General features: G+C 46.7%; 1 protein-coding gene across 1 annotated transcript in view; it reads right to left on the bottom strand.

Moving 5' to 3' along the window:
- The window catches only part of LOC103280848 (probable cation-transporting ATPase 13A5), a 63,211-nt gene that overhangs the window by 22,488 nt on the left and 24,046 nt on the right, over positions 1-16,677 (bottom strand). Inside the window, 8 exon segments of the mRNA XM_062976947.1 lie at positions 1,439-1,508; positions 2,765-2,861; positions 4,825-4,934; positions 12,930-12,972; positions 13,476-13,555; positions 13,681-13,769; positions 16,028-16,225; positions 16,399-16,523. Coding sequence (XP_062833017.1) covers positions 1,439-1,508; positions 2,765-2,861; positions 4,825-4,934; positions 12,930-12,972; positions 13,476-13,555; positions 13,681-13,769; positions 16,028-16,225; positions 16,399-16,523 — 812 coding nt within the window.

Below are 16,677 nucleotides of genomic sequence, written 5' to 3'. Positions count from 1 at the left end.
GGGAGAGGAATGGGAGAAGGTAGGACCAAGTATGGGGAGAGGAATGGGAGAAGGAAGGACCAAGAATGGGGAGAGGAATGGGAGAAGGAAGGACCATGAATTGGGAGAGGAATGGGAGAAGGTAGGACCATGAATGGGGAGAGGAATGGGAGAAGGTAGGACCAAGAATGGGGAGAGGAATGGGAGAAGGAAGGACCAAGAATGGGGAGAGGAATGGGAGAAGGTAGGACCAAGAATGGGGAGAGGAATGGGAGAAGGAAGGACCAAGAATGGGGAGAGGAATGAGAGAAGGTAGGACCAAGAACGGGGAGAGGAATGGGAGAAGGTAGGACCAAGTATGGGGAGAGGAATGGGAGAAGGAAGGACCAAGAATGGGGAGAGGAATGGGAGAAGGTAGGACCAAGAATGGGGAGAGGAATGGGAGAAGGAAGGACCAAGAATGGGGAGAGGAATGGGAGAAGGAAGGACCATGAATCGGGAGAGGAATGGGAGAAGGTAGGACCAAGTATGGGGAGAGGAATGGGAGAAGGAAGGACCAAGAATGGGGAGAGGAATGGGAGAAGGTAGGACCAAGAATGTGGAGAGGAATGGGAGAAGGAAGGACCAAGAATGGGGAGAGGAATGGGAGAAGGAAGGACCAAGAATGGGGAGAGGAATGGGAGAAGGTAGGACCAAGTATGGGGAGAGGAATGGGAGAAGGAAGGACCAAGAATGGGGAGAGGAATGGGAGAAGGTAGGACCAAGAATGGGGAGAGGAATGGGAGAAGGAAGGACCAAGAATGGGGAGAGGAATGGGAGAAGGAAGGACCATGAATCGGGAGAGGAATGGGAGAAGGTAGGACCAAGAATGGGGAGAGGAATGGGAGAAGGAAGGACCAGGAATGGGGAGAGGAATGGGAGAAGGAAGGACCAAGAATGGGGAGAGGAATGGGAGAAGGAAGGACCATGAATCGGGAGAGGAATGGGAGAAGGAAGGACCATGAATGGGGAGAGGAATGGGAGAAGGAAGGACCAAGAATGGGGAGAGGAATGGGAGAAGGAAGGACCATGAATCGGGAGAGGAATGGGAGAAGGAAGGACCAAGAATGGGGAGAGGAATGGGAGAAGGAAGGACCAAGAATGGGGAGAGGAATGGGAGAAGGAAGGACCATGAATCGGGAGAGGAATGGGAGAAGGAAGGACCAAGAATGGGGAGAGGAATGGGAGAAGGAAGGACCAAGAATGGGGAGAGGAATGGGAGAAGGAAGGACCAAGAATGGGGAGAGGAATGGGAGAAGGAAGGACCATGAATCGGGAGAGGAATGGGAGAAGGTAGGACCAAGAATGGGGAGAGGAATGGGAGAAGGAAGGACCAAGAATGGGGAGAGGAATGGGAGAAGGAAGGACCATGAATCGGGAGAGGAATGGGAGAAGGAAGGACCATGAATGGACTCCTTACTTGTCAGACAGGCAACCATGGCAATGCCGTCCTGCAGGAGGAACTGATAATTCCCAAGAAGCTGTATTTGCTGAAAGAAGAAAAGGAGTTGGAGGGAGAAGGTCCACATTAGGTTTCCATTGATGGATATCAGACAGAAGACTCAGTCAAAAGGACTCTTGTATGGCAGAGTCCATGGCCATCTTGCAAGATGGTTCCCCGTCTTGGAGTATACTGCCAGGCGTGGCATGCATCCAGCACTTCACCAAGGACCCCCTGTTGACCTCTGGGCACATGGAGCAGAGGAGACCTATGAGGTCCCCTGTCAGGGATTTCTCTCTTCACCTTCAAGGCATTTCTGATTTTTGGAGACCGTATATAAGGTTTTCTAGGACTGAGATTGTGTAACTTGCCCAATGTCACCGACGGGCATCCATAGCTGAAGAGGGATTCAAACCCAGGTCTCTCAGACCACGCAAATCACTATGCTACGATGGGTCTTCTTTACTTAGCCTGATGTTCTTAGGATAGTTTCAGCTTTCCCATTCCGATTCCAGGTCTGCATCTAGCTGCACTTTTGCAAATATATCTTTTTAACTCCAGATGCAGTCCTAGAAATAAACCCTTTTATTTGTGGTGGTGATAAGACAAAGGATATGAAGGTAACTGGGCTCAAAATGCAGAAGCTCATGACAAATGTTGGTCTGAATACAACGTTTTTTTCTGGGAAGCCCCTCTTCCATCCCAAAAATGACTCTGAAAATCAGCACTGCAGGACCCCTCCTCGGAGGAGAAGAGCCAATTTAAACTACTGGATTCTAAATTCTGGTTCATTTGGTCTCATCTTGGAGCATATTTTCTGCAAAGGAAAGAAAACACACGCCTCCAAGAACAAGCTGCTAGAATTGAAGAAATACAGTACAACTCATTCGTACAAGTGGACAATACATTTTTTATATATATAGAAAAAATTATGACAGTTGTACGGAAATTAAAGTGCCTCTTACAATTGAAGAAATATGGTCATTCTCCTCCACTTGGTGCATATTTCCAAGGGGTGGGTTTGGAGCCAAATGACCCGCAGGTCACTTTTAGAGGTCTGAAGGTTGCCTGAAAAACACATCACTCTCCCCACTGGGGAGGCCATGTATCTCTTTTGTGGTCTTTTGGAGCACCTTAAAAGCCCGCCAGGACCCTCTGCCCAAAAGGGGCCAAACGTATGTTGATCTCGCAACGGCGGAAAACTTTGTGTTTTCCATGTCTTGGATGTTGGGCTCTCTCTGGCTTATGACAGCTACATGGAGCGCGCATGGAAGGATGCCACCCCTTCTGCATCCAAATACGTACCCAATAAAGCAGGCAGCAAGCAATGGAGTTGAGCATGCCATACAGGATCAGGTATTTGAACACCCCAAAGAAGGACACGAGGGCGGCACGGCCTTGCCTGCAACGGAGAAGAGGAGAACATGTTAAACATGGCATTGATCATCTCAAAGGGCCTCAACTGAGGAGAAGGCTTCACACCACTATTGCCACCCATAGAAAAGCAATCACTCTCGCCACAACTCTTGCCAAGGCAATCATTTGTGCTTGGGAGAAAAATAGCTATGTTCCAAATCCCAAAGTCTCCCAGGAAAGGACAGGAAGACCAGCCATTTGAGAAATATCCATAAAGTCTCGTTTGCCAGCAGAGGAATGAACAGAGACAACCATTTCCTGGCACACTGCACAATCTCTCCATGTGGAAGTCAAGGCAAGTATGGATGTATGTGATACTATATGTATGTTTGTTTCACAAAGGCTTGCACATGGCTTGATGGATCTGGACCAAACTGGGCACAGATAACCTTCATTAGCCTACTCAAAATACTGGTGGGGTCAACTACAAAATCCTTCGCATTTTGGAGTGAGGATCTCCAGAAGTAAAAAAAAATATGCATGTGATGCTCAAATGCAACCACAAGAGAGCAGCATAAAGATACGAGAAAGAATTCCTGACTGTGTTGTCGAAGGCTTTCATGGCCGGGATCACAGGGTTGTTGTATGTCTTTCGGGCTGTGTGGCCATGTTCCAGAAGCATTCTCTCCTGACGTTTCGCCCACATCTATGGCAGGCATCCTCAGAGGTTGTGAGGATGCCTGCCATAGATGTGGGCGAAACGTCAGGAGAGAATGCTTCTGGAACATGGCCACACAGCCCAAAAGACATACAACAACCCTGCAATTCCTGACTGGCCTCCTCTCGTACTGTATGCACGCAATGCTCAGATGCAATGACAAGACAATGGCAAGGAGCTGTCACCCGGGAGTCTGGCGGAGTCTCTGGTTTTTGAGCAGAGGCTGGATGGCCATCTGCCGGGAGGGCTTTGATTGTGTTTTCCTGCCTGGCAGAAGGGGTTAGACTGGATGGTCCTTGGGGACTCTTCCAACTCTTGGACTCATAGAATCATAGAATCGTAGAGTTGGAGGAGACCTCACAGGCCATCCAGTCCAACCCCCTGCCAAGTAGCAGGAAATCGTGTTCAAAGCACCTCTGACAGATGGCCATCCAGCCTCTGCTTAAAAGCCTCCAAAGAAGGAGCCTCCACCACAGTCTGGGGCAGAGAGTTCCACTGCTGAACAGCTCTCACAGCCAGGAAGTTATAGAATCATAGAATCATAGAATAGTAGAGTTGGAAGAGACCTCATGGGCCATCCAGTCCAACCCCCTGCCAAGTAGCAGGAAATCGTGTTCAAAGCACTCCCGACAGACGGCCATCCAGCCTCTGCTTAAAAGCCTCCAAAGATGGAGCCTCCACCATGAACATGAGTTCTTCCTTATGTTCAGACGGAATCTCCTTTCCTGTAGTTTGAAGCCATTGTTCCAATGCATTACTGTTTTATCTGTTTTATATTGTGATTGTATTATGTTGTTTATATTTTGTCCTTGTGTTGTTTGGGCCTCTGCCCCATGTAAGCCGCCCCGAGTCCCCACCGGGAGATGGTGGCGGGGTATAAATAAAGATGATGATGATGATGATGATGATGATTATTATTATTATTATTATTATTATTATTGTGTCCTAGTCTGCAGGGCAGCAGAAAACAAGCTTGCTCCCTCCTCCCTATGACTTCCCCTCACGTATTTGTACATGGCTATCATGTCTCCTCTCAGCCTTCTCTTCTGCAGGCTAAACATGCCCAGCTCTTTCAGCCGCTCCTCATAGGGCTTGTTCTCCAGACCTTTGATCATTTTAGTCGCCCTTCTCTGGACGCTTTCCAGCTTGTCAACATCTCCCTTCAACTGCGGTGCCCAAAATTGGACACAGTATTCCAGTATTCTATGATTCTATGGGTGTGTTACATGAACAGGAAGGGGGACCTCTACACAAACATCACCAAAGTGATTCTGGACGGGACATGACGTACCGGATGAGTTCTGGGACGCACTCGATGTTTGGAGTTTGGGAGGTGAAGGGCGAGGCCACAGAGGCCTCCTGCTCCGAGAGAGAGATCCCCGCGTGAGCCATCTTCAAAGCCTGAGGGAGGGAGAAGTAAAACGATTTGTGAGTCTGTGGTTGAGTGTGACAGTGATGTATGAGGGTTGAATGAAAAGTAATGCCTCCACCTTCGTTACTTGGGTTTGGATGGGAATATTTTAATAAATCAAACGCAGAAATAATCCTTAGCAAGTGCTCTTTAACTATCACTATTCACTTTTCCACATAATCACCAAACAATTGGATACATTTCTGCCAATGATTAACACATTTTCTGAAGCCGTCACGGAAGAAGTTGACACTCTGTTTCCGCAACCGGCGTCTCACAGGACCCATCGTGCACAGATCTTCCGACAGCCAAGCAAAGCAATCATGTGACCCACACGTTCTTGTGAAATGCTGATTATGCTTGGAATTTCTCTCTGAGTGATACGACAATCGTCCTGAATCAATCTGTCAACCTTTTGCTTGTGAAACTCAGTGGTTGCTGTCACAGGATGTCCAACTCTTTGTTTGTCATGCAAGTCAGATGTTCCCACCTCAACATCTTTAAACTTCCTCACCCAACGACTCACAGGACTCACATCAACTCAATCACCATCAACAGCTTGCATTCTTTGATGAATCTCCTTTGGGGCGACACCTTCTGCTGTCAAGAATTCAGTGACTGACCGTTGCTTAAGTCGCATTGACCAACCGTCTGTGCAGGGTTCCATACTGCATACTTTAACAACACAACTGTTCAATGCTAAGGCTTCCCGCCAAAGGGGACTGGAGAGGAGAGTCTACTGAACAAGCCAGAACCTGCCGCAGACCAGGACTGCCATCTGCTGAGGAGTTACGAAGGTGGAGGCATTACTTTTCATTCAACCCTCCTAGTCCAGTTGTGGAACTCAGAGAAATGGCACCAAAAGGGGAGACACTCCACCAGCCATTTATTTTAACACTCTGCAGTTGGGCCAAAACAAGGAGATGCTTTCATTCCCACAAAAAAACCAGATGAGCAAAGGATGCCAGCTCAAACAGCAAGTGATTACAACATCATCCCCATTACCATAGTAAGCTGTGACTGAACAAATGCATATACAGTAGAGTCTTGCTTCTCCAACATAAATGGGCTGGCATAACGTTGGATAAGCAAAAATGTTGGATAATAAGGAGGGATTAAGGAAAATCCTATTAAATGTCAAAGTACATTATGATTTTACAAAATATCATGTTTTACAACAAATTGACAGAAAAAGCAGTTCAATGTACGGTAATGTCATGTAGTAATTGTTGGTGTTATTTGTTGTTAGTGTGAAATGTTAGATCAATATCTCTCCTCTGCAGGAGTCTACCGGATGCCATGCAGCTGTGGACAAGTCTCCATTGGGACCACCAAACGCAGCTTTGCCCAAACAAGAGTCAAAGAACATGAAAGGCACTGCAGACTAATTCAACCAGAGAAATCAGCCATAGCAGAGCACATGAGGAACCAGCCTGGACACTTTATATTATTTGAGAACACAGAAATGCTGGACCATTCCAACAACTATCATGTCAGACTACACAGAGAAGCCATTGAAATCCACAAGAAGCATGTGGACAACTTCAACAGAAAGGAAGAAACCATGAAGATGAACAAAATCTGGCTACCAGTATTAAAAAACTCTAAAATCAAAACAGTGGATGGGAACCAACACTCTGAGGGCAGAGCACAGCTAATGACTAACAAAGGATGCCCCCAGGCAAGAGACAAAAACCTTTCCAATGCTAATTAGGGTGATTAACTGAAACATTAATGCTGGCTTCCCAGTGACAAAGGACTCTTGCCACACCCTGGACTCTACACAGATATATATTCTTTCCTTTCCTTACTTAGTTTATCCATACCTCACAACCTCTGAGGATGCCTGCCATAGATGCGGGCGAAACGTCAGGAGAGAATACTTCTGGAACATGGCCACACAGCCCGAAAGACATACAACAGCCCTGTGATCCCGGCCATGAAAGCCTTCGACAACACGTTAGATCAATAGTTTGCTGTTTGGATTGTGCATCTGTGTTCCAGCAGCACATGGGTTAATCACAAGCCAGCTTGATTGACAGCCTGCGGAGCCTATAGGTCGGACTCAGCAGAGCGGACAGGACATTTGTCATCTGGGATTGGAATGTGGGAGTTGCCTGCTTGAGTTGTTGGCAGACGCTCGGCAAAGAGAAAGGGCATGCTTTAGCCTTGCTGGGGAAAGCATGAGTCCTATGAGCGATGGACTTTGTAATTGTATATAGATGTATATAATAAAGCCTTAGAACTGCTGGGATCAGCAGAATTACGACTGTGGTGTTGGTTTGTCGGTGCTGCTTTCGCTGGATGCTTAAGTGGTCTGACTGAAGAGAAGAAGATGAAAGAGGACCAGACTCACAATGAATCAGGGTGTTGCGGAGGTTAATTGAAATGAACCCCCAGCCCCTGCCTCCACAGTAATTACTGTATTTACAAATTTAGTACCAAAACATTGCAACGTATTGAAAACATTGGCTGAAAAAACATTGACTACTAAAAGGTGGACTGCGTTGGATAATACAGAACGTTGGATAAGTGAGACTCTACTGTACATCTAATGAGCAATACAAATTGATTTATGTGAGCAAAGATATATCAAAAAGTACTAGTATAAGAAAGGCATCTTAGGATCCCAGAAGGGCAGTTGGTTCTCGCAGAAGCAGAGGAAGCAGGAGGACATTTTTGCTCCCTGGCTTCAGGTAGGATTTGGCTAAGATTTGGCTAAGAATTTAAACTGAGTTTGGGCTTGGCTCCTGTGGTCAAAGTCTAACTGTTGTGTGACTGTTGTGTTGAAAGAGAGCCAGGTACTTAAGTTGATTGACAGCAGGCATTGTCCCCTGTTAATTGAGTTTCTGGGAAAGCTTTATTTGCCAGTGTGAGTTTCTGCCAGAGCCTGATCCCAGAAGGGCAGTTGGTTCTCGCAGAAGCAGAGGAAGCAGGAGGACATTTTTGCTCCCTGGCTTCAGGTAGGATTTGGCTAAGATTTGGCTAAGAATTTAAACTGAGTTTGGGCGTGGCTCCTGTGGTCAAAGTCTAACTGTTGTGTGACTGTTGTGTTGAAAGAGAGCCAGGTACTTAAGTTGATTGACAGCAGGCATTGTCCCCTGTTAATTGAGTTTCTGGGAAAGCTTTATTTGCCAGTGTGAGTTTCTGCCAGAGCCTGATCCCAGAAGGGCAGTTGGTTCTCGCAGAAGCAGAGGAAGCAGGAGGACATTTTTGCTCCCTGGCTTCAGGTAGGATTTGGCTAAGATTTGGCTAAGATTTTAAACTGAGTTTGGGCTTGGCTCCTGTGGTCAAAGTCTAACTGTTGTGTGACTGTTGTGTTGAAAGAGAGCCAGGTACTTAAGTTGATTGACAGCAGGCACTGTCCCCTGTTAATTGAGTTTCTGGGAAAGCTTTATTTGCCAGTGTGAGTTTCTGCCAGAGCCTGATCCCAGAAGGGCAGTTGGTTCTCGCAGAAGCAGAGGAAGCAGGAGGACATTTTTGCTCCTTGGCTTCAGGTAGGATTTGGCTAAGATTTGGCTAAGAATTTAAACTGAGTTTGGGCTTGGCTCCTGTGGTCAAAGTCTAACTGTTGTGTGACTGTTGTGTTGAAAGAGAGCCAGGTACTTAAGTTGATTGACAGCAGGCATTGTCCCCTGTTAATTGAGTTTCTGGGAAAGCTTTATTTGCCAGTGTGAGTTTCTGCCAGAGCCTGATCCCAGAAGGGCAGTTGGTTCTCGCAGAAGCAGAGGAAGCAGGAGGACATTTTTGCTCCCTGGCTTCAGGTAGGATTTGGCTAAGATTTGGCTAAGATTTTAAACTGAGTTTGGGCTTGGCTCCTGTGGTCAAAGTCTAACTGTTGTGTGACTGTTGTGTTGAAAGAGAGCCAGGTACTTAAGTTGATTGACAGCAGGCACTGTCCCCTGTTAATTGAGTTTCTGGGAAAGCTTTATTTGCCAGTGTGAGTTTCTGCCAGAGCCTGGTCCCAGAAGGGCAGTTGGTTCTCGCAGAAGCAGAGGAAGCAGGAGGACATTTTTGCTCCCTGGCTTCAGGTAGGATTTGGCTAAGATTTGGCTAAGAATTTAAACTGAGTTTGGGCTTGGCTCCTGTGGTCAAAGTCTAACTGTTGTGTGACTGTTGTGTTGAAAGAGAGCCAGGTACTTAAGTTGATTGACAGCAGGCATTGTCCCCTGTTAATTGAGTTTCTGGGAAAGCTTTATTTGCCAGTGTGAGTTTCTGCCAGAGCCTGATCCCAGAAGGGCAGTTGGTTCTCGCAGAAGCAGAGGAAGCAGGAGGACATTTTTGCTCCCTGGCTTCAGGTAGGATTTGGCTAAGATTTGGCTAAGAATTTAAACTGAGTTTGGGCTTGGCTCCTGTGGTCAAAGTCTAACTGTTGTGTGACTGTTGTGTTGAAAGAGAGCCAGGTACTTAAGTTGATTGACAGCAGGCATTGTCCCCTGTTAATTGAGTTTCTGGGAAAGCTTTATTTGCCAGCACCTTTACTAACTATCCTTTGCAGTACATACAGGAAACAAAGCAACATAAACAAATACACAAAGACGTGGTTTGTTGCAGTCTGCACATAAAGTGCGTGCATATTACTTAACTGTACAAAGATCCCACTTGGCCACCACGCTCACCAAGAGATGCAACAAAAGCAAAACATTCCCATCACATGCACCAGCTGTGGCATGTTCCGCTTTTTCACACAAAAACTAGACAACTACATCTGCTCCAAATGCAAACAGATGACTCTGATGGAGCAGAGGATCCAACAGCTCGAGCACCGTATTAAGACCCTTAAGGACATTCAGGCACTCGAGCTCTTCTTGGACACTGCACAACACGCTGCTGTAGATCAGCAGCCTGCATCACACCAACACCACCAAGACCATGATCAGGAACCTTATGGGGAGATCAACTCAAAGGTAGACAACCCTCAGGCTTGGAAGGAGGTCACCCATAGAAGGAGACGCAGGACCAGGCAGCCTCCGCAGAACTCCTCTGCTCAGCTGCATTTACACAACAGATTTGAAATTCTTACATCATTAACATACAATCAGGAAACACATCTTGTGGAGGACCACAGTTTCTTAGATACCACTCAATGGACCATCCTGGATCAATGCGCAGGGGATAGCCCTGACAGGGACAGTGCATCACCACAGTCACACTTATGTAATCATGCAAATGCTCCATCCCCAATCATAGACCAGGAGCAACAGGAACATCCTTGGGAGAGTAATGGGCTCTCGGATGTATCTCAATGGATTGTCATTGATGAATGCACTGGGGATGTTGAGGAGGAGGACAACACTTTACACCTACATGATTCACTTCAACAGGAACACTCTTCAGGGGACATACACACTGTCTTGCACAAAAGGGACCCTGTCAATCCTCAAAGGAAACAGGTCTTGGTAGTAGGTGACTCCCTCCTTAGAGGAACGGAAGCCATCATTTCCAGACCGGATGGGATGGCTCGAGAAACATGCTGCCTCCCGGGGGCAAAAATACACCATATCACTCAGAGGCTCAGCAGGCTCCTAAAGCCCCATCACCCTCCCCACCTTATGTTGATTCATGTAGGTACCAATGACACCGCTAGGCATACTTTTCAAAAGATCACAAATGATTTTCGAGCTCTGGGAACAAAGCTAAAACTGTATAATGTACATGTGATCTTTTCATCCCTCCTCCCCGTTGTAGGACATGGCTCTACAAGGGCCGGAAAAATAGTACAGGTCAATAACTGGCTCAGAAAATGGTGTCAAGAGGAGCATTTTGGCTTCCTTGACCATGGTCTACTCTTCCAAGAGGATGGACTACTGGCAAGCGATGGGGTGCATCTCACACAAGTAGGAAAACATCTTTTTGCACACAGACTCACAAACCTCATCAGGCGCACTTTAAACTAAATCCACTGGGGGAGGGGAACAACAGCCTGGCGAACACTATATTACCCACGACCACAGGGAACCGCCGTAAGGCTAAACGGAGGGCTGCACAAACACAGCAAGGACCAAGTACAGAGAGCACAATAATCCCAAATAAACAGTTCGAGGGGAGGTCACAGGGGCTTACATGTCTTTACACTAATGCTCAGAGCATGGGAAATAAGCAAGACGAACTCCAACTCCTAGCACAGCACCACACATACGATGTCATAGGCATCACTGAAACCTGGTGGGATGACTCCCATCACTGGAATTTAACCATTGAGGGCTATAACCTCTTTCACAGAAATAGAACAAAGGGGAGAGGAGGGGGAGTAGCTTTATATGTCAAAAACAGTTACGTTGCAGAAGAAATGCAAGACTGTAATCCGGGAAACCAGCTTGAAAGCATCTGGATAAGAATCAAGGGAACCGGGACTCAAAAAGATCTTGTCGTGGGTGTCTACTACAGACCTCCGAGTCAGGATGAAGGACTTGATGAAGCCTTCTGTCAACAGCTGACCAAACAGGCACAAAGAAGAGATATAGTAGTCATGGGCGATTTCAATTATCCCGATATCTGCTGGAAAACAAACTCAGCCAAGAGTACAAAGTCCAACAAATTCCTCACTTGCCTTGCAGATAATTTTATGGTCCAGAAGGTAGAAGAGGCAACAAGGGGATCAGCAACTCTTGATCTAATCTTAACAAATGTGGAAGACCTGATCAATACAGTTGAAGTGGTTGGATCCTTAGGGGCAAGTGACCATGTGCTCCTGCAGTTTGCAATACAAAGGAATGCTGAAACTAAGACAAGTCAAACACGCATTCTGGACTTTAAGAGAGCTGACTTCCAAAAAATGAAGGAATTACTGAGCGGCATTCCATGGACGCCGATATTAAAAAACAAGGGAGTTAAGGATGGATGGGAGTTTTTCAAAAGTGAAATACTCAAGGCGCAAATGCAAACAGTGCCAACAAAGAAGAAAAATAAGACAAGTGCAAAGAAGCCAGAATGGATGTCCAAAGAACTTCTAACTGAGCTAAAGCTCAAAAGTGACATGCACAAGAAGTGGAAAAGGGGAGAAATCACCAAAGAAGAATTCAAACGTATAGCCAACTCCTGTAGGGAAAAGGTTCGCAAGGCTAAAGCGCAAAATGAGCAAAATGGAAATCAAAGATACAGAATGGGGGACGCCTGGCTTGACAGCAGTGTGTGCGAAAAAGATCTTGGAGTCCTCGTGGACAACAAGTTAAACATGAGCCTACAATGTGATGCGGCAGCTAAAAAAGCCAATGGGATTTTGGCCTGCATCAATAGGGGAATAGCGTCCAGATCCAGGGAAGTCATGCTCCCCCTTATTCTATTCTGCCTTGGTCAGACCACACCTGGAATACTGTGTCCAGTTTTGGGCACCGCAGATGAAGGGAGATGCTGACAAGCTGGAAAGCGTCCAGAGGAGGGCAACTAAAATGATTAAGGGTCTGGAGAACAAGCCCTATGAGGAGAGGCTTAAAGAGCTGGGCATGTTTAGCCTGCAGAAGAGAAGGCTGAGAGGAGACATGATAGCCATGTACAAATATGTGAGGGGAAGTCATAGGGAGGAGGGAGCAAGCTTATTTTCTGCTGCCCTGCAGACTAGGACGCAAGGGAACAAGGGCTTCAAACTACAGGAAAGGAGATTCCACCTGAACATCAGGAAGAACTTCCTCACCGTGAGAAGGGCTGTTCGGCAGTGGAACTCTCTCCCCCGGGCCGTGGTGGAGGCTCCTTCTTTGGAGGCTTTTAAGCAGAGGCTGGATGGCCATCTGTCGGGGGTGCTTTGAATGCGATTTCCTGCTTCTTAGCGGGGGGTTGGACTAGATGGCCCTTGAGGTCTCTTCCAACTCTACTATTCTATGATTCTATGATTCTATCTCACCTCCACAGCACGACTGCTTTCATGTTTACATGATGACAGATAGTGTTAAATAAACAGATAAACCCACCAAGTTCCTGGGGAAAGAGTCTGAATATTTCAAAACTATTTAAGCACATCACAAGCAAATGGCACAGTCATAATGACTTACCCCACAGTCGTTGGCGCCATCTCCGCACATCCCCACATAGTAACTGGAAGACAGGAGAGGACACCATTTAAAAAACCAATCACATAAAATAACACACGGCAGGATCATTTGTGAATGCAAAATATAGGCATAAGTAAAGGTAAAGGTAAAGGTTTCCCCTGACGTTAAGTCCATCATGTCTGTAGGTTGGTGCTCATCTCCATTTCTAAGCTGAAGAGCCAGCGTTGTCCATAGACACCTCCAAGGTCATGAGGCCGGCATGACTGCATGGAGCACTGTTACCTTCCTGCCATAGCAGTACCTATTGATCTACTCACATTGGCATGTTTTCGAACTGCTAGGTTGGCAGAAGCTGGAGCTAACAGCGGGCGCTCACTCCTCGGATTTGAACCTGGGACCTTTCGGTCTGCAAGTTCAGCAGCTCAGCGCTTTAACACACTTCACCACTGGGGCATAGATCCTTGTAATAAATGAATGTTGAGCATTTCTCTGCTAAAAATACACTTCTTTCTCTCTCTGTTTCTGTTTTAGGGTCAAATAACTTACTCCAGTTTCTGGAACTCCTCAACCAGGCTGGACTTCTGCCCTGGAGACATCCGTGCAAACACCGTTCCATTCACAAGAATCTGCAGAATGAAAAACAAATGGAGTTTATTTTTCCAAAAATAACCAATTATGATTCCATTTGCAAGAAGGTAGACCAGCAGTGGAACTTCCCCTCCCAAAGACAGACCCCCCCCCCCCAATTTACCTTTGGCAACAAATGGCTGAAGGACCTCTGGAGCACCTGAAAGGTCTTCCCGTTCAAAGCAAAGTGGAAATTGCTGGTGCTGCTGCCATCAATGGTGATGTAGGGACCCTGGAAATCAGGTGGAAAGTCAATGCACACAACAAAGCAAAGAAGTGTTAAAAAGGGAGATGGTATAAGGGTCTGTCCTTGTTCGTCCAGCGCATTCGGAGAGGAAATAAACGAGAGAATTCCAAGAGAGCAATAAAACAAGCCTTTTATTGTTATCACAGTTATGATAAGGCAAACAGCCATAGGCACCCACTTGAATGGGTCCTTACAATGCAAATCGCCATCGCAAAAGCATGTCGCAGCAAACAAAGAATATATACCTTTGGCTTATCTAAAATTGACCAATAGCTGAGGGTCTTCCTCACCTTCCACACCCACTTGGCATAAGGGATACCTGTGACCTCACCTGTTGATTTCAAGCTAACTTTTGGTCTTGGAACTTTCTGGAGAAAGGCACCAGCTCACAGGAAGGGAGGGGCATATGCAAAGGCAAAGCCACACAGGCAAAAGTTTACTATTTTCTGCCTTATGGTCCCTTCAATGGTGCTGCTCAAAAATGTTCCCGGGATAAAAATGGCCCTTGAGTCCCCTCCTTTTGCGAGTCTTGGCATAAAACCAGAGCAGACCTGGGATAAGAGCGACCCTCCAGTCTCTTCTTCCTTTTGATGCAGATGCTGGGCCTGGCATAAAACCAGAGCAGACCTGGTGCCCAAGCTTCTCTTTTGTTCACCCACCAAACAATGACAGAACCACCACTGGGAGCAACGTCCATGTGTGCATTGCATCCCCTACTCCTTGCTCAACCTCTTGTTGATAGTCAGTTCTTTCCACGGAGGAACAAGCCACTAACACTGAGATCTGGCTCAAAGGCTTCTTGTATTCTTCACCCATGAATGCAAATGGCCTAGCCTACTATAATATCCCAACTATTGACATGGCCCTTGGGAGGGATAGTCCAGGGTCTAAGACAGGGGTCCCCAAACTAAGGCCCAGGGGCCGGATGCGGCCCATTGAAGCCATTTATCCGGCCCCCATGGCACAAGGGCAGAAGGGGGTTGGGCTAAATGACCCAAGGGGTCTCTTCTCTTACAACCCTTATTATTATTATTATTATTATTATTATTATTATTATTATTATTATTATTTGAAACACAACAAGATGAGTCCACAGCAGATACTCTTCTGGCTGTGGTATTGGATCACACATCGGACACTTCCCAAGTGTCTAGGGCTGTGTGATGTTTCAGCGAATAATGCGTGCAGGTCCCAGTAAGGTGGCCTTCTGCAGCTGGCAGGTGGGAATTTTGTCAGCGCCGATTTTGTTTAAGTGCAGGCCAAGGTCTTTAGGCACTGCACCCAGTGTGCCAATCACCACTGGGACCACCTTGACTGGCTTGTGCCAGAGTCTTTGTAATTCGATCTTTAAATCCTCATATCATGCCAGCTTTTCCAGTTGTTTCTCCTCAATCTTGCTGTCACCTGGTATTGCAACATCGGCAATCCATACTTCGTTTTTTAACACGATTGTGAGGTCAGGAGTATTGTGTTCCAAAACCCTGTATTATTATTATTATTATTATTATTATTATTATTATTATTATTATTATTATTATCATCATCATCATTGAGGCTAGGTGGCCATCTGTCAGGGATGCTTTGCTTGTGCTTTTGGTGCACAGAGGCAGAAGGGGGTTGGACTAAATGGCCCAAGGGCTCTCTTCCAACCCTCTATATTATTATTATTATTATTATTATTATTATTATTATTATTATTATTAACATTGAGTCTGGGTGGCCATCTGTCAGAGGTGCTTTGCTTGTGCTTTCGGTGCACAAAGGCAGAAGGGCATTGGACTCAATGGCCAAAAGGGTCTCTTCCAACCCTCTTTTTTATTGTTGTTGTTGTTATTATTATTATTGCTTGGTGGCCAACTATAGTCCGGCCCTCCAACGGTCCGAAAGATCGTGAACTGGCCCCCTGTTTAAAAAGTTTGGGGACCCCTGGTCTAAGATGTAGAGCTCAGACCAACCCCTCTGGGGCTGCCCTCCCTCTTAAGGATGTTGTGAACATAATCCCATGTGCTGAAACTGATACTTCACTGTTATCTTGAGACTCAGGGATCAAGCACTCTTTGCCCCTCGTCAGCAAATCTGTATCTGTTTTATCAATTTTATCACTACCTGGTTGCTTGTCACAAGTACAAATATAAGATGAGAGGGCTGGGAAGCAGAGCCTGCTACTATAAGAACACCAAGTCTTCCCTCCACTCCATGCATTCATCCATCCTTCCCACTTAAATGTCTGTGGAGGACTAGAATGTATAGTGCCTTACTTGGTTCTTCTCCTTGCAGGGCTGCATGTCCTCCATCTCCTGCCAAGAAACGGATGCCGGGTGGGGATCTTCAGGGTCACTGGCTTCCACCAGGATCACTCTGTCTCCCGAAGGGATCATGCCGGAGTTCCTGCCCACCGTGATGGCTGTCTCCAGGTTGTCGCCTGCAAAGGAGAAGGAGAAGCCCAGTCTCAAGGGAGTTTCGCTTGACTCACCTGCAAGGACCTCAAGGGACCGATGGGAGCACTGAGTGAATTACAACAGTGGCTCTGCCCATTTCTCAATGCATGGATGGACCATACAAGAAAGAGGCAGAGCAAAAGAGGAGCGGCGGTACCTGTGACCATGACGGTCCGGATGCGGGCCTCCCTGAGCTCCTCCAGGACAGGCCGGGTCTCGTCCTTCAGCCGGTTTTCCATGACCAGGAGGCCCAGGAAGGTCAGGCCGGACTCCATTTCGTTCCTTGGAAGAAGAAGAAAGCAAAAAGTTGGAAGAGACTCCCAAGGTCATCCAGTCTGACCCCCTTCTGCCAGGTAGGAGCACACAATCACAGCACTCCTGGCAGAAGGCCATCCAGCCTCTGTTCCAAAAGCTCCAGAAAACTCCCTGGCAGTCA

The sequence above is a fragment of the Anolis carolinensis genome, chromosome 3, assembly GCF_035594765.1.
Source record: "Anolis carolinensis isolate JA03-04 chromosome 3, rAnoCar3.1.pri, whole genome shotgun sequence".
NCBI lineage: Eukaryota > Metazoa > Chordata > Lepidosauria > Squamata > Dactyloidae > Anolis > Anolis carolinensis.
This window is presented reverse-complemented; position numbering and strand designations above follow the sequence as displayed.